This window comes from Peromyscus eremicus, chromosome 13 (genome assembly GCF_949786415.1).
Source record: "Peromyscus eremicus chromosome 13, PerEre_H2_v1, whole genome shotgun sequence".
Classification (NCBI taxonomy): domain Eukaryota; kingdom Metazoa; phylum Chordata; class Mammalia; order Rodentia; family Cricetidae; genus Peromyscus; species Peromyscus eremicus.
Window position 1 is genome coordinate 52,455,869 of NC_081429.1, and position 19,169 is coordinate 52,475,037.

The 19,169-nt window shown below is 39.5% G+C and overlaps 1 protein-coding gene across 2 annotated transcripts in view; it reads right to left on the reverse strand.

The window, feature by feature from the left end:
* Positions 1-19,169, reverse strand: part of Sgo2 (shugoshin 2) — a 28,642-nt gene that overhangs the window by 1,199 nt on the left and 8,274 nt on the right. For both annotated transcript variants that reach the window (XM_059277950.1, XM_059277949.1), the window contains exons 5-8: positions 17,484-17,569; positions 11,802-12,046; positions 7,376-10,261; positions 5,674-5,827 (exon numbers count right to left, since the gene is read on the reverse strand). In XM_059277950.1, the coding sequence (XP_059133933.1) occupies positions 5,674-5,827; positions 7,376-10,261; positions 11,802-12,046; positions 17,484-17,569 (3,371 nt within the window). The remainder of the gene's footprint in view (positions 1-5,673; positions 5,828-7,375; positions 10,262-11,801; positions 12,047-17,483; positions 17,570-19,169) is intronic.

Consider the following 19,169-nt stretch of genomic DNA (forward strand, 5'->3'; position numbering starts at 1 on the left):
AGGGTTATTTCCAAGGGCTGAAAAAGGCCAGTGGGAACTTATTTTCGTTTGCTGCTCTATTGAGACAGTTCAGCTTTATTGAAAGAATCTGCACTAGACTTCATTTCAGCCAAGCCCTGGGATGTTCATTCTGCCCCAGGATCATAAGGCTCCCCTAGCCAGACAAGCACCTTCAGGCAAAAGCCAGCTCCTGGTCCACCTACCTCTTTAAAGGGGTTCCTTCTCACCTCTTTCTGAGCCGAGTCTTTTTTTACATTCATATTAGCTTAGAGGCACATTCAGTTTACTTTTTCCTTTCAGTATTTCACTGGCCATTCTTATTTTCTCAGAAGGAGGGCTGACCATCCTCCACAGTGCTCCAGGTGGTGGTGTATCTCTTCTCTACATTGTGTGCGCATGCCCATACACAGGTGTAAGGTGTGTATGTTTCTGGATGAAATGTACGTGTACAGTTTCAAACTGACAAGGCAGAACAGGCTAGCAGGAGAACAGGATCCCTTCTCCTCTCCAGAGCCAAGGACACTAACACTTTGAAGTTTTGGTTTGGAAACAGAATACTGCAGATGTGTCCATTTCAAGTAGACACTCACACACGTGAGGACTAGAATACAGGAGTCATCAGGAAGATGAAACAAATATAATTTAAAAATATTGACCTTTTAAGATGCAAAGCATTGAAGATCAAAAGAAGGCATTTTAACAGTAAAATCCCTAATCCATGGTGAACACATAATCATGATTTTTATATTAAATCATAGCGCAATTATCTTTCTGAAACAGACTAGACAGAGGAGACAGACGGGGCATAGCAACACATAGATTTCACTACAGCACTTTTAGTTTACGAAAGATGGGTCGGAGAAAAAATAGGAGATGAGGATAGAGTAAACCTAGGGAAAGTACCCCAGAAATGCAAATGGAACAGTACCAAGATAATATTTCTCACCTGCTATTGGCACAAATTAAAAAAAAATAACAGTACATTCAGTTAGGGTTGCAGGGTGCTCTACTGGAGGGCCGCTGGGAATGCACACTGGTACCGTCAAAGAGAAGCAGTATGCCTGAACCTCACTGGTTTATGAAACCATCTAATCTAAGGCAAAGAACTATATATCAATCCAGGTGGTAAAGTGGTTCTAATGGGAACATGGGATAATAATTATGAAATTATGTACTAGAATTGAACAAATGAGTAAATATTTTCAGATAATGAGAACCAGGCTTCTCACTGATTGAGAAATCACAAATTAAGCAAAGGGGAACACTAAAATGAACCCTGTGGTACTAGAGGTACTAGATCAACTCTAATATATCATGGTTTTATTATACACCCAATACATACAGAAATATAAAAGTATACATCTATGTGGATGTTGTATAACAGTTTCCTCTGAGACTAGAACATTCCATCCTGTGGGTTCCTTAAACAGGAAGGTAAATAACTCAAAATTGCTTCAGGAAGTCCCTGAAACTGACCAGATTCACTAGAGCAGTGGTTTTCAACATATGTGCCACAACCCCTGGGGTGGGGGTCAAATGGCCCTTTCACAGGGGTCGCCTAAGACCACTGGACAACACAGATATTTACATTGCGATTCATAACAGTAGCAAAATTACAGTTATGAAGTAGCAATGAATTTTATGGTTGGGGGTCACCATAACATGAGGAACTGTTTAAAGGGTCACAGCATTAGGAAAGTTGAGAACCACCACACTAGAGCAAACAATAAAAGCTGAGAGTCCCCCTCAGATGGAAGTAAGCTAGGCTTTGAAGAAGACTCTTAGATAAGCCAAGCTGCAAAGAAGACTCTAAGACCAGACCAGCTACCTGGAAGAGTTTCAGACTGGAGGCACTTAAGAGACCCTCTCCAACCTGTTGAGCGGCCTGCAGGCTGTGCACTGAGCTCCAGGTTCCCAGCTCTGTGAGCTGTCACCCATGCTGGGGTGGGCTTTGGCGATGAGGTGTCTTTGAGTCATTTCTGCTCCTGTGAGTGACCCCTCACCCACATTCCTGTAAGTCACCCCAATGAAACTCATTGGTTCACCAAGTTGGACTTTGGTGGTATCCATCTGTCGTGGGTTTCCTATATGATGTGAATAGATATGTGTACCACATACCCCAGGAAAACTTTTGTCACATAATAGTGGGTTAATACACATAAATATGCTTCCTAGTGCTATCTGCGAGAGGGCCCAACTATAATCCCAATGAAAAACAACTTCAACAATGATACCACCTACAACCCCATCTACTGGCACTCATGCCTTGTTTCAGTCCTTCCAGTTGACTATGGGCAGGAACAGTGACTTTGTGTCTAACTAATAAAGTGACAAGGGAGAGATCACCTCACTTCTGAGAGCACATTTCATTATAAAACACCATCTCGCTAGAGGGCTTCGCTATAGATCTTTCTACAGCTGGCTTTGAATAAGCAGCCTTGTTGGGAGGGAGGCGGCTCATGTGGCAAGGAAGTGAAGACAATCTATGGCCAATATCAAGAAGAGGAAATTCCACCAACAGTGTCTGCTAGGAGAGCCTCTAGAACCAGCTTCTCTGACACCCTGAGTGTAGTATTATGAAGCCCTAAGCCCAACATGAATTAAGCCATGCCTACAGTCTGGGGAATAATAAATAGGTGCTTTTTGTGAGTGACTAGATTTATGGTAATACTGTGTAGAAACAGACTGGTAGTACTACATAATGTTAGCCATGAACATAGAGCCTAGATTCTGGTTGCTAAAAATAATTTTACAGTCAAGGAAATCAGAATTCCTGAAGAAGCATCTGAGTCCACGGCCAGGGCAGGAAAAACATTATGATGACCCTAGAACATCTGTGGTGTGAGAAAGTAATGAAATGTCAGAAGAGTATGAAGTCTTGTTGAAGGAAGTCAGAATCTATTCTAATACCAAAGCTGGAATCACTTGAATGAAGAAGTAAAGATGGACAGTAATGGATTTTCAACTAGAATATGACACGAGGCTATTAGTTCACATCACTGTGTCAATATTAAAAAAGAAAAGACAGTATTTCCTCACAGAGGCAGTAGAACATGAAGTCAGTAATGATCTCACGCATCACACTGGTATTGTTTCAAGCAAAAGCTACTAATAAATACTGAAATCACTAAGCAAAATTTTGAGGAACATGATGTGTAGACTCAAAGTATCTCCCCCAATCTTTAAGGAAAAGATAAAATTTTCACATTGTAGAAAGCCAGTGGATACCACAGTAGCCAAGAGATCAAGGTTAGCCTTCATCATGGTAGTGAGACAGACTAATAAAATGAACCCCTGATATGTTGCAACGAGGACGCCTCCTTCATGTGAAATTCATTAAAAATGCATAACCACAGTGTGACCATGAGGGAAAAAAGTAAAAAAAACCCAAATCTCAATTTGTGGATATTCTACAAAATAACTGACCTGTAATCCTCAAGATGTCATGAGAGGAAGAAGGACTAGGGAACTGACAGGTGTGATGAAGTTAAGGAGACACCAAAGCTAAACTTAACGCAGGGCTCTGACTGGTACTCTACTGCAGAGAAGAACTATCAGAGGCACACAACTGGCCTCTGATGTACATGCAAAGACGCTTAACAACATTGTTCATCAGAACCATGCCAAGATACAACTTCATAAAGAGGCTGGAATCACAGAGCCGAACAAGCAGAGTGAAAAAAAACTGGATTCTAGTACGAAGTTGGTAGTCATGTAAAACAGTCTAGCACCTTACACAATTTCAATCCTGAGTGTAAGCTCAAAGAGAGATTAAAACATGGTCATGCAAAAATTTACACGTGAGCTTTCAGACTGACATCACTTATAACAGCAGGAACAAGCGGGAAGAGAAATGAAAAAACAAACGTCAAGTACAATCACGGTAACTGGATAAAGCAAAATTGTGGTCTATTCATGCAGTAAAATGCTGGTTAATACAGAAAGGAGTGACTCTGCCACATGGATGAACCCAGAAAACACCGTGCAATGGAATAAGCCAGTCACAATGAGTAGATACAGTCATGCTCTTAAATGTCTAGAACAAAGGTATCTACAACTAGGAGGTATGGGAATGCAGGACTCTTCCTTAGGTAAAGAACTGTTCTACAATTGATGGTGGTAGTGGCTGTACATATATGTGAAAGGGTTTCTTTGGTGGCGTTCGGAACTGACTCTAGGGACTTGTATATAACAGGCAAGGGCTTACCTACTGAACTATGTATGCCCTGCATCCTTTATCTGTGAAGATTTAAAACCCACGATTCTATACACTTTAAAATGGGGAAATATATAGTCTGTCCCCCAAAAGGCATATTGTCCATCTCCAGAAAGCCATGCTGTGAAAATCCCTTGGTCCTGTCTTTCCTCTTTTGCCCTCCTCCCCTGTAGTACTGCCACCTGCTGACTACTGCTTGAAAATGCCTGCCAAAATCGGCAAGGTTTTATAAAAGGGGCAAACACGGAAATAATGCAAAGACATTTTGTGATCACTTTCTCTAGCTTACAGAAAATGTTTGTATACAATATTGATTTATTTTTGAGAATTTTGAGAAAAAACTGCTTTTTATGAGATAGGCTACTTGACTTAACCTTAAAAACATGAGATTTTTTTTAACAAAACAATGTAAAGTCAGTGGGTATTTTTACGGTAATCAAGGAAATTTGAATACATCAGTTATTAGAAGAGAATAAGAATGTATTGATAGTTTTGTGAACTAAAGCTTCATGCATGCAGGGCAAGCTATCCCGAGCTATAACCCTAGTCCTGCCTAATCCTACTGTGGTAACTTTGTTAAGAAATTCATTAGTGTGCGAGAGAGTGTGTGTGTGTGTGTGTGTGTGTGTGTGTGTGTGTGTGTGTGTGTAGAGGCCAGAGGTCAATGTCAAGATGTCTTCCTCAGTTGATCTCTCTGAGCTAGGCTCTCTCACTGAACCAGGACTCTCAGATCTGGCTAGACTGCTGGCCAGCAAGCTGCAGGGAGTCTGCTGTCTCCCCGTCTCCAGTACTTGGGGTCACAGGTATGTGCGGCTAGCCTGACTTGTACAGGACTTTTGGGGATCTGAACTCAGGTCCCCAAGTTTGTTCAAACACTTTACTGATTTAGCTATCTCTCCAACCCCAGAACAATCTTCCTCTTCTTTAAAGACAAATCTAAAGGTATTTCATGAATGAAATCACTCAGTATGAGAGATGTGCTTTAAAAGCACGACAGCTGAATTACATACAGCCCAGCGCTGATGACTGCCGAAGCTGAGGAGTGGGTAAACTGAGTAAAAGTCTTTCTTTGCTAGTGTATGTTTGCAGTTAAAAAAATTAAGAAAACAACTGTTTCTCTTTGAGACCAAAGGAAGAATAAACCACACTGATTTCTAGGGAGCAACGCAGGAAATAAACGTGGGTAATAGCTGTGAAAACAGTGGTTGGTAAATTGTATTCAACAAATTTAAAAATTATAGCTACCAATTAAAGTTTTTAAAATGATAGTAGTAGGTTGGAAATTAAATGAAACTAATTAATTTAAAACCAGAGCAAAAAGAAAAAGGAGAAGAACAAAGGTTCATTGTGATTTCCTACTGTGTCGCACTGCGCATGTTTCGGTGATACTCAGAGGGATCTGCACTAATCCGGGCAGACTGTCCTCACAGCCCGGGGACCAGCACTGGCACACTTGCCTCACGAGGTTGGGCTCCCGCAGGTTGAGGGGCGTGCACTGTCTCTTCCTTCTGGGCAGCTTTGCAGGCGGCACTTCCGACTCACTCTCAGGGTCAGCGGTGTTACTTGGAACAGAACTGCTGCTACCCACCAAGTCCTGGAACGGTTCTCTACCTAAAGAGAATATTTTCACAAATATTTGTAAATGCAAATATAAAGATATGAAAACAACTATGAAGTAAATAAATACAGTTCACCAATCAAAGGAAACAAATTTTAAAACTTAAAAATTCAATTCTGAGAGGAAAAGGGGCTGAAAATGTAAAACAAACCAATTGCCTTATTTAGGGTTTTTATTGATGTCATAAGCAACTTGGGTAGGTCAGGGATTACTTCGCTGACCGTCACTCACTGAAGGAAGTCAGGGCAGGAACCTGGAGGCAGGTAAGCTGCTTACAGGCTTGTTCCTCATGGCTTGCTCAGCCTGCTTTCTTACAGAACCCAGGACCACCAGCCCAGGGGCGGCCCACCCACAATGGGCTGGGCCCTCCCCCATCAATCATTAATCAAGAAAATGCCTTACAGATTTGCCTACAGAAGGTATTTTCTCAATTGAGAGCCCCTCACCCCGACAATACCTAAGCTCTAAAGGCCTACAATACCTTAGCTCTAAAATTACAAAAGCTCTTCATGATTCAACACTTCATAAACCCATACCAAACTCTGCATACTCATTCACACATACAGCTCTGGTTACTCGGTGTGTGAAATCACCTTGAGGCAGACAAAGATGAGTTATTCCTTTAACATATCCTACTACCCAGACTATTGTAATTCTTCTACCTTGGGTCCCTTTTATCTAGATTAGCCTTAGCCTAAAAATTCTAGCGTTCTATAGACACACTGAAATGTTGGTCCCAAGTAGAAAAACTTTACATAAGAATGTCTAATGGTATAAAATCTCTGATGACAAAGAAAATGTTTATGACTGGACATTCAGGAAGAAGTGGGATCAGTAGTTTTATATAAAGTCTGATATCAAGTATATGTTTAAAGATATGTTCATAGACTCAAGTCTGTGTATACATGGTAAATGGTGGCTGCCATTCTCAGAGGGTTCCTCTCCTGATTTGATTTATTTACACTAACTATTATTTTAATAACCAGGGTTAAACAAAAGTAAACACTAACACTAAAAGTCTTACCTGTCCATTAGTCTAAAATGCTTCCTACTTGATCATCTGTGCAGTTTCCTCTAATCAAAATTTCGCACTATCTCTTAGCTTACTGTCTGCTTTGTAAATGACTTACCACACACTGCATCTGTTACCCTTTACATTTATATGCATGCATACTGAGGGAAAGGAGGTGGTCTTAAAGCTGCTCTGATCACATTGAATGGATGCCCCTGGAGCGAGCCCTACCTTACAAAATTTGCCATTGTCTTACGTAGAATAAATTCAATTCCCTTCAAACGCATGAAGAGAGACGTTATCTGCCTAAAGCCATTATTAGATAACTTGGTAGTAAAAGCTAAATCAGGTTTTATATTTCAAATGCTGAGGATAATCTGTTACTTTCTCAATGTACAAAACTTTCATTTCTTCTCTTTCTAAACATACAGTCATATACTGTTCTAAAATTTTTGCAAAAATGCCCATTTCAATAGAAAATACATCACTAGTTAAGTGAAGAGAATCTAAATCTAAATCTCTGGCCTACCTATTCCCGACTTCTGTGTTCTGCGGCAGCTCTTCTGAGACCTCTCCTTTATCTTTCCATCAGCACCATCACCTACTGGAAAGATGCACACACTCTCCAGGGAAGAATTTTCTTCCATCATCAGATTTTTACTAGAAGAAATACTCAGTGGTACTGAACTCTCACACATATTGTCCAAGGAAGAATTCTTTATATTAGGTGAACGTATCTGAGATAAAGGTTTCAACACCTTTGTGTAAAAGTCTGGTTTACTCTTGGCAATTTTTTCATTCTCCAAATAGTTTTCCTTATCAGTCTGTTGGGAGTCAACTGACTGTGTGTGGTCAGTGTTGGGTGTTATTTCCACCGCTCCATGGGTATCTGAAGAAAGATCTAGGGGGGTCTTTCTTTTCTTTGATTTGGATGTCAGTTTATTATCTCTTTTGGCTGGGCGGTTTCCTCCTTTGGCCATACCCACAGAGAAGGCATCTTCCAGTGAACCCACAGTGCTTTGTTTCTGGCTTTTTGACAAGTTAGCTGGTTCTCCAGGACCAGAATCTACTTCATTAGTATCATGGTGCAATCCAGATTCTAAGGTGACAGACTTCTGTGGAGAATCTATTAACTGCAAAATACCTTTGTTCATATCACCTGTCAAAACCCCATGGGTATCTGAAGAAAGATCTAGGGGGGTCTTTCTTTTCTTTGATTTGGATGTCAATTTATTATCTCTTTTGGCTGGGTGGTTTCCTCCTTTGGCCACACCCACAGAGAAGGCATCTTCCAGTGAACCCACAGTGTTTTGTTTCTGGCTTTTTGACAGGTTACCTGGTTCTCCAGGACCAGAATCTACTTCATTAGTATCATGGTGCAATCCAGATTCTAAGGTGACAGACTTCTGTGGAGAATCTGTTAACTGCAAAATACGTTTGTTCTTATCGCCTGTCAAAATGTTCTCTGCTCTACCTGGTAATTCTTTCCTTTGTTTTTTAACTAGTTCGCAAGGATCTGGAATTGAATCACAATTTTCCTCTTTATTACTATTGATTTCTCCACAGTAGCAATTCATAACATTTTGATCTTTGAGATAGCTCTGAAAGGCATTCACATCTTCATTAATATTCTCATATATGTGGTTCGTTTGGGAAATACTTTCTGATTTATTAACCTTCTGACAGAGCTCCTTATTTAATGGGTCATGTACACTTCCTCCATCATTTTCATGTATTTGGTTGATTTTAGAAATTATTTCTGTCTTTCGATATACCTTTTGTCTGGGCTTCTTACCTACTTTTGAATCGTGACAAGCAGGTTGCATATTAGGGAACGTCTGAGTCGTATAATCACCCAACTTTGTGCTATCTTTGTCACAAAGAGCAGGCATCTCAAACTCACTTAAGTCTTTAAAGGTTCCAGGGATGTCCTTATCCTTTTGAGGTAAGAAAGCCTCGTCCTTTTCTGAACAATGAACACCTCTGTCATTACTAAAACGATTCACTCCAGAGATTATTTCTGTCTTGCGATTTACTTTCTGCCTAGGAATCTTGCTAATTTGGGACTCATTCTGAGCAGGGTGTATACTAGTGATCTGCTTATGCAAATCCAGAATATTCTGGGTCTTATAGTCACGTAAGTTTCCATTGTTTCTTGTGAAAAGTGAAGGTCCTTCAAATTCTTTTGAAGCTTCTATGTTTCCATAGGTGGTCTCTTTAGTCACTTGGGTTTGGAGGGGAAAGTTAGCCTTTTCTAGAACATGAATATCTTTATCATTATCCTCATATATTTGGTTCATACTAGAAATTATTTTTGTCCTCCGGTTTATTTTCTGCTTAGGCTTATCTATTTTTGATTGATTTTGTTGAGCATTGACAAACTTTTTCAAGTCCAACATAGTCTGGGTCTCATAGTCACATACATTTTCATTATTTTTGGTGGAAAGATCAGCTATATGAAATTCATTTGCAACTTGTAGGTTTCCAGAACTGGTCTCTTCATCCTTTTGGCTTGGAAATAAGTTATCTTTTTCTGATTTATGAATCACAAATGTCTGCCGAGAAGGTTTACTTCTATTACAATATAGGGCGTTCTGACACTGATCCAATTTACTGTCTTGAAGGAGTTGGACTGAACGTTGAGAGAAAGGGTATGTTTCTTCTTGCTCGTCTGTCGTATGTGTTTGTTTCCTCTTCTTAGTTTGTATGTTCTCTTGCTCCACGCTGCTCTGGAGGGTTATTTTCTTCAGCACGTTTGCCTGAGGTGGCTGTTCAGTATCGGGAATACAATTTGGATCTTCTGAATCCTCTCTGTCATCTAGGACAACAGAGCCTCTTTCTAGTTTGTTTTCAATCTTTTCCTCGGCACCCATTTCTGAACTACCTTTACATTTTTTCTTTGATCTTTCTCTCCTTTTTTCAGAGCTTGGATCTTTCACTTTTCTGAAAGTTTCCTTTCCACAATCTGTCTTTTTCTTACTTTGATTTTTATTGCTTTTTGAGATTGTAATGATTTTGCTTACTTCACTAGCAGTTAAATCCATGTCAGCATTTTCGCACACAGTTTTCTGTAACTGCAAGTCATCAGTGTCCTGCACTATCTCCATGTGCTTTGCACTGGGGGCGCTGGCAGACGCAGAAGGTAAGTTCGGAAAACACTGTGGATGGTTTTGTATTTGACTACTGGTTTCACTAGCACGACCGTTTATCTCATTATTCCAACTGAATCCTGGACCTGAAATCTGTTGGTGATCTAAATCTGTCACATACAGATTCTCTGCAGGAGAAGACCCACGCTTCCTCCTCTCAGTCACATTATTAAGTGATGGCTTTTCCCTTCTGAGGCTGGTAGATGGGACAGTTTTCATCTCACTTAGAGAATTCTTAGGACTTTGATCTGAGTCATAATGGCTTTCTGCAAAATAAAGAAATAGAAAGTATTAAGCTACAGTAAACAAAACATGCTTAGCTTTTTCACAGAGAGGATTTCTGAGAATCTGTTCTTCTCAGATCATTATATTATTCAGAATTCATGCTGATAAAAATTAGCCCTATCGGAGGTACTGCTATTATTTGAGTTTACTGATCTCCTTTCGCTCTAGAAGTAGCAATGGCCCCATTGTTGGATATACTCCATTCTAATCTTGGGGCAGAGGCTGAGTGAATGCTCAGTAGTATGCATTTTCCATGGACTCTGATGTAAAATGTGACATGTGAGTACTCCAATTATTCTAATTAATTTTTATCAGCATGACTGTGGAAATGAAAAATACCACACTCTAGGCTTAACAGTTAGGGTTCCGTATTCCAGTCTGAAAATCTGTAACAAATATGTAAGCACCACAGACTACATCACAGGATTATCAATTAGGAAGACCATGTATATGAGATGCATCATCATGTTTTCTCACTAAGTCATTACTCAAGTTCATTAGCACTATCAGTTTTGTTTCTGTTGCTCTGATAAAATACACAGACACTAACACCTTAAGGAAGAGTTTATTTGGCTCACAATTCTGGTTATAGTCCATCATTGCTAGGAAGGCAAAGAGGTAGGAACTTAAAGCAGACAGTCACATCCATACTCAAGAGAAGAGAGCAGTGAATGATGCATGCTTGTGCTCAGCTTGCCTTCTCCACTCTTGAACAGTTAAGGATCTCCTACCTAGGGAACGGTGCCACCCACAGGGGGGAAGTCTTCCAACTCAATGCAATCAAGATAATCCTCCACAGACATGCCCACAGGCAAACTTGATCTTGACAATCTCTCACTGAGTCTCTTCCCAACATTATGTCAGGTTGACAATCAAAACTAACTGGTTATGATTTTGAAAAAGTCAGTCTATCCATCTAGACCCCCAGATAGACCAAATCAATTTAACAGTATTTTTCAAATCACAAGCTAAACAAAATGGAAGGCTTAGTCCTGCTCATTTTTGAAGACTACTTCTAGACTAACAGTAGTTTCTAACTTCACCAGTAGTTTTAAATGGTAGAAGTTAGCAAATACATGTTAGTAATACAAGAGACCTACCTAACTGTGGTAGTTTGAATGTAATCGGTCCCCAAAATCTCACTATTAGGAGGTATGTGGCCTTGTTGGAAGAAGTGTATCACTGTGGGGGTGGGCTTTGAGGTCTCCTATGCTCAAGAAGCTGCCCAGTGACACAGTTCACTTTCTGTTGCCTGCAAGATATAGAACTTTCAGCTACTTCTCCAGCACCATGTCTACCTGCATGCTGCCATATCCCACCATGATGAAATGGACTAAACCACTGAAATTGTAAGCTGCCATCTCAATGAAATTTTTTCCTTTATTAGAGTTACCTTAGTCATGGTGTCTCTTCACAGCTATAGAAACCCTAACTAAGACACTAACTCATGAGTTTTTTAGATATTGTTAACCTCAAGAAAATCTGATGAACAACTAGATAAAGTTTTTAAAACAATCTTACCTTTAGGAAGTACATCAACACTAGAAGTATGTTCTGAATAACCTGAGGCACATATATTCTGGTTATCTTCCTTAGGAAGTAATACTTCCAAAGTACACTGCTGTAGGGACAAAGATTGTCTTGATACCGAAGAGGTAATATCAGGTGATGTCTTTGATGTAATTCTGTTGTTACACTTTGTTTTCCATTTACCATCATCATCATCATCATCATCATCATCATCATTTTCTGAAGTTAATGGAACCCTAAGGCAAGTGAGAATGAAATGAGAAATTCTGTTTTACAAAAATTATGTAGAAAGAAAAAGATACCACTATACAGGCCAATAATCTGACCATTTAGAAAAAAATGTAAAAAGTATTTGAAGAAAAAGTAAACACTTGATAAACAAAACAGGGATTCTTAAAGAAATGGGATACCAGCTGGAGTGATAGCCTAGCATTAAGAACATGAACTACTCACTCTTCCTGAGGACCTGAGTTTTGTTCCTACCGCCCATACTGGGCAGCTCACGACTACTCATAACTCAGCTCCAGAAGGATTTGTCTCTAGTCTCTGAGTATCTGCACTCACATGCACTTGCACACAAAATTAAAGATAATAAAGATATTTTAAAAAGAAATGAGATACTCTCAAAATTTCTCTACATGAAAACTATAGGCTTAGATAACTTTTCTCAAGCTTTTAAAGAAAAATAATGCTTTATGATATACTTCCAGAAAACAGAAAAAGAATACTCATCAATCAGCACAATCCAAATACCTAAACCTGAAATATAATTGCAATAAAAGAAAATTATGAATTATTTTCATTATAACACACATGCAAAGCACCTTTAAAACAACAATAAGGATTTTGTGATACAGAAAAGGAATGCAATTATGGCTTAATATTCAAAAATAGATCACTGAGAGACATGGCCCAGCAGGTAAACATATTAGCCATGCAAAGCCTGATGACCTGAGTTCAATCCCTAAAACCCATGTAAAAGTAGAGACTCCACAAAGTTGTTCTCTGACCTCCAGACATGCCATGCATTTGCACCCCCACACACATCGTGTACAAACACATCCACTAACAATAATAATCAACCGATCACTGTATTCCATTATATGACTAGAAGAACATTAAAAGTTCACTATGCTAACAGAAAAGTCGTCTTTTAAACAGCAAAAGGAAAAGCACTTGGTTAATGTAACAGCTCATGAAGAAACTAAGCAACTAGGAACAAAGGAATTTTTATGTGTGTTTTGCTTTTTTCTAAAACAGTCTTACTGTGCAGAATGGCTGCACTTGATTCATTATAATTTGACTTTTTAGATGATTGAGAAATGAGAAATGAAAGAATTCTTTAAAGAAAAGTTAAAAACCTGACAAAGAAATAGGAAGTCTGAATATCCCTATTTTTAGTAAGAGAAATGGGACATTATCAAAAAGTTTGACAAAAACCTGCAGGCTGACAGACAGTGAGATGGCACACTGGGTGAAGTGGCGGCCATGCAAGTCTGAGGACCTGAGTTCCGTCCCTAAAACCCACAGTGGAGGGAAGGAATGACCGTGAAGACTGTCCTCTGACCTCTGGACAAACTCCTCTGTGGTACACACACACACACACACACACACACACACACACACACACACCCCCCACAATAATAATGAACGAACAACAACTGTGGGCTTAGATAACTGTGTCCAGCTTTTAGCTTGCCTTGAACTTGTGATATTTTGCCTCAGCCTGGAACTTTATTAATCTGACAAAATCTAGAAAATCTATGTGCTCACATCATATCAAACAATGGAAACACAGTAAGAATGCCTGCTGTTATTATTTTATCCAACTTTGAACAATAACGATTGTAAGAAAAAGGAAAACATAAAAGGCTTACAAATTAGGGAGCTAAGAAGAAAGAAAATGATGCTTATTCACAAATAACAAAAAGTATATTCATAGAAAATTCAAAGAAATAGCCAACAAACTGTTAGAATAACAAGTTCAATTGAAACAAAGCCAGTATCTGAAAATTAATTGCATTTTTGCAAACTAATATCAAGAAGAAAACGAAATTCAGAAACAAGAGCACCAAGTGTCCTGGTACATGTCTATAGTTCCTGCATTCTAGCAGTGGAGGCAGGAAGAATAGGAATTCAAGGCCAACCTCAGCTACATGAGATCCTAACCCAAATAATCAAAACAAAGAAATTCATTCAGCACAATACTAAAATATCAAGCAAGTAGGAAAGAACCTAGGATATGGAGTAATTTTGTATAGAAAACTACAGAACATAAGCTGGGCATTGGTGATGCACGCCTTTAATCCCAGCATTCAGGAGGCAGAGCCAGGTGGATCTCTATGAGTTCGAGGCCAGCCTGGTCTACAGAGCAAGATCTAGGACAGCCTCCAAAGCTACACAGAGAAACCATGTCTTGAAAAACCAAAAAAAGAAAGAGAGAAAGAAAAAGAGAGAGAGAGAAATAAAGAAAGGAAGGAAACTACAGAACATATGGAGAACATACATAATAGTTAAGTAGACCAAGTAGTACATCATGCTTATAGATAAACAATTGTTTATATCTTTTCCTCAAGCTGAACATATTCCCAGTCAAATTTCTAACTCTCCCTTTATGTTTGGGGGGTTAGAGGGTGGGTATGCAAAATTGATAAACTACTTCCAAAATGCAAAGGGCCAAGAATACTAATACTGAAAAATGAAAGAATGGATAAGATTAGAGACCCAGACTGAAACAAGGCTTATGTGAAAACTAACTAATAATTTGGGCAGCATGGTAGTGAGAAGGCCCACATATTAGAACAATGAATTCAGAAACAGCCTCTTACATACCCATCCAGTCAGCTCATTATGATACAGACGGAATGGCCATCAGGTTAGGAAAGGACAGTGTTTTCAATAAATGGTACAAAGCCAATGAGATTTCCACACTAAAAACCAAAACAACAATAACAACCGTGTCCCTTCCCTCACATCATACCTCCAATTCTACACAGACTGAAGATCTAGATGAGATAGGGGGTGCTGGTGAGATGGCTGTGTCCATAAAGCACCTATGAGGCTGGAGACCTGAGTTCAATCCCCAGGATCCACATGAAGATCAAAGAGGAGAACTAACTCCATGAAGCTGTTCTCTGGCTTCCACATATATGCCGTGGCACATACAAGCACCTTCCTATCCTTATCATGCACACAATAATAATAAAATCATTCTTAAAAATAAAAATGTGAAAGGAAAGATAATACACTTTTGGTAGGAAATAGAATAAAGACTCTGTAATCAATAAAGATCAAAAAAGGGTCACAGAAAGTATTAATCAGAACATTGGGAAGAAACAATGCACATGCACACACACACAAACCAGGCTTTGTGAAGACCTGTTCATCTAAATATCCCAAGGAGATAAAAGAAAAGATTCAAGCCAGAAAGTAAAAAAATACTTGTTATACACAAAGTAAAATAAATAAATACAACTCAAAGAACACATATAAACAAATACTTAACTTCCTTTGTCATCAGAGAGGTAAAAATGAAAACTTGAACTTAATACCATACACACTGAGGCTATAGGACAGGAATGCTCACACACTGCTGCTAGGAGCCTACTCCAGAAAGTATTTGGTAGTCTCTCCTAAAGCCATATATACATCTCCAATAATTCTGCTCCTTAGCTAAGTAGGTAAGTAGGTACTAGGTATATACCAAATAGAATGTCCCTTTACTCACCAAGCAGGAGACATCTATAATCTGTATGTGGTGGCCATATTCCTATAGATCAACACTGGAAAACCAGCAGAATAGCAGAAGAATGGAGATGCACTGGACTACTGTATAGCGTTAAGGGTGACTTACAGCTACAATGTAAATAACTTTTACAAATATAATGCTGAGCAAAAGTCTTATTTTTTAAAAATTTTATTTATTTATTTTTATTTTATGTGTATTAGTGTTTTGCCTGCATGTATGTCTGCGTGACGGTGTCAGATCTTAGAGTTATAGACAGTTGTAAGCTGCCATGTGGGTGCTGGGAATTGAACCTGGGTCCTCTGGAACAGCAGTCAGTGCTCTTAACTGCTGAGCCATCTCTCCAGCCCCAAAGAAGTCATACCTTTTAAAAGTTTTTTGATTTTTTGTTTTTCAATCATTAGAGGAATTTCAAAAAGCATACAAAATCAATCTATCATGTTTTAAGGTCAGAATGGTTAGGTAGGCATTGGGTGATGATTAGAGAGGAAGCTAAAGGGATATCTGAGATTACTGATAACATTTTTTCTTTCTTCAGGGTCTAGGTATAGTCTTATAATGCCGTTCGCTTGTGAAAACTTGCCTTTAATATGTATATAATATTTCAAACAAAATTTCATTAAAGGATACAATGAAATTTTTTGTATGGCAAGTAAACATACTTGATTGTGGTTTTCTGGTTTGTTTATTGAGACAACCTGGTCCAAACTCACTGTAGGCCAGGCTGGCCTCAAACTTGTAGAGATTATACTGCCTCGCCCTCCCAAGTGCACCAACACACCCAGCTGCATTTGAATGTATTTGAAACAATAAATGCACGACAGCCAATGTATTCTTGAAAAAATAAAGGTATCAGACAACACAATTTTATTATTTTAAAAATACACTAATAAAATGTACTGGCACAAAGTGGTAACAGACAAGAGATACACCAATAGAATAAACTAGAGCAGATAGAAAGTGACCTCAGTGACATGAGAGGAGCATTCTTTTCCTCTTATGGCAGAGCTAGTAGTTTATACCTAAATGTCTCTATGTGTTTAATGTTTCTACTACAATGCAAAGTCCCCCTTAACCGAACTACCCAATGGACAACTATAATTACTGCTGATGCTTCTTGAAGTCACCTTCTAATTTTCTGCTACGCATGTACACATGCATATAGCCACACATACGCAAGATCTTTACACTTAGGCAATTCATGTCTACATATGCACTATGTAATATACAGAGCTTTTTAATACTTAAATAAAAACATCAGACTTAGTAAGTCATATACCTAAGACACTGAGTAAAACAGATGGAAAGATTTCAGTCATTGCCATCCATTCTGAGTCATGGCACATCTCTCAGACTCAACATTTATGTTTTAATATATCAGGTTTGAAACTGGGTACTTTGATGACTTGTAACCAAATCAATTAAAAAAGAGACTTTAGACAAGAGAATAGCCAAAAAGAGAATTAACCTCACAGATTAGGGCAGTACATTATACATGATGTTAAAAGTGGAAAGAGGCCAGAAGCAAAGTCATTCAAAGTAGCAACTACTATAGAGGAACTCAGTTTATCTGGATCTGAGGACAAAGTTTCCTCAGAGTCCTGAAGACCCAGCCTAAACAGGACACCACACACAAGGCGTTTCCACCTGAGCAGCACAGCCACAGGCTGAGCAAGAGGACACTGACAGTGTTTGATGGAGTCTGTGCTCTAAGCCAGGGTCATTCTAGCCCAGGTAACTACGCTGAAGTTTAAACGGAAGTCTATGAAAATGTCTAATTCAACAAATTGATGGTATAAACTGTTTATCTCGAATTGTTTTTCTGGTTTTAGGATGTGAGTAACTAACTAAAAGCACTCAAAGCCCAATCTAGCATCTTCTGAGGCAGGGACATGTAGTCCGTGTTCAGCCAAGCTTGAAACAATTACCTTGCAAACGGCAGGTGCACGGACTTGCACTGTTTACTGATCCTTTTCCTCTTGCCTGCTGACAGGAGAAAGGAGCCTTGATGGAACTAGTTTTGAATAAAAAAAAAAAAAATGGTAAGAAGTAGTCTATCATATCAGACTTGTCATTAAAATAGTAAATTATAGCAGGACACCAACAGAAAGAGAACAAAACAATTCTTGTACTGTGTACGTGTGGATTAACTCAGGACACTGAGCATGCCAGCTAACTATTCTCCCCCTGAGCTACCCAGCCTTTACTTCAGCCTTTAATAGTTGAATAAGTACAGTATAAAGACAAGAGTAATATTCCAATGATAATCATTCCTGGTATTTTTGTTAAGTAACCTTCTAAACTTTCATAAATAGAAATAAAAATGTGTATACACACACACACACACAGAGTTACAGCTATATACAAAATGTCTTCATGTCTACTACATATGTGTTATATAGCATGGAAACACACATTTGGGAGTTACCAGGACATGTTACTAATTAAAACAAAGACTGGTGAAATTACTTAGTGGGAATGAGTATAGATAGAAAAGAGAAATCTAAGGACTGAGTCTTGGACACTGAAAACTTAGCAGTCGGGGAGGGAAACCAACGACCAGGCTGAAAGGACAGGTGGAGAGGTGGGGAAGATCTTGTGGAGTACGGTGTCCTGGAAGTGCTAAATCAGCCTGAGGACCGACCACTGCCCCGGGACCTTGGATCACTAGGACCACTGCTCCCTTCCTGAAGAGCTATAGCGATGGAGCAGCCTAGAGGTGGGGTTCAAGGGAAAGGAGTCTGGGACCAACTCTCTCAAAGTAAAACTGAGACAGTAGCGGAGAAGTGGGATGTGGGTTTTGTTGTTGCTTTCAAGATGAGTTAAATAAGCTTTTTGTATACAGATGCAAAATAGTCCAGAAAAGAGAAAAAACTAAGGACACAGGCGAGGAAAGTACTCTGCACTCACAGCAAAGGACAACCCACGTGTCTAACACCAGGAGATGGCGCAGTGGGTGAAGCCCAGAGAGATGTGCATTACTGACGGGAGGGATAATGTCTCAGCCCAGCCCCCCCCCCCCCCCCCCCCGGGGCAGGGGAGAACGATGGCACAGCTTTGCGGACTCAGGATGAACGTCTGTACAGTTTACTGTTAGCTAAACCCGGTGTGCACAGCAGGCCTCAGCTGTCTGAGATGACCGCAGTCTGAGACTGCTCCCCTCCAAAGGCCGGCTACCTGGACTAGCTAACCTGCCTCCTCCTCCTGCTGTTTCTGGTTGCCGGTGACACATCTCCATCAGCCTGCATGGCCCAACTGACCCCAGCGGTTCATTGTGTGCCTTTGTTCCTTCTTTCCCAGTCGGTCTAGTTAGGCCAATCCCTAAGCCACTGCAGCACAAAGGTACTTGCCAAGAAAGCCGATAACCTGACGTCAACCCCTGGAATCATGTTAAGGTAGAAGGAGAGAATCAACTACCCAACGTTTTTCCTGACTTCCATATGTACAGCAAGACTTGGAAAAAAAAAAGGATTTACTTTGGGTTTGCAAGATGGTTCAGCAGGCATCTACACACAGATCTGATGACCGGAGTTCAATACCAGATCTCCCAGGATGGTGAAAGAACCAACTAATGAATAAAACTTTATGAGACTTCACTCTGTGCTCTTAAATGT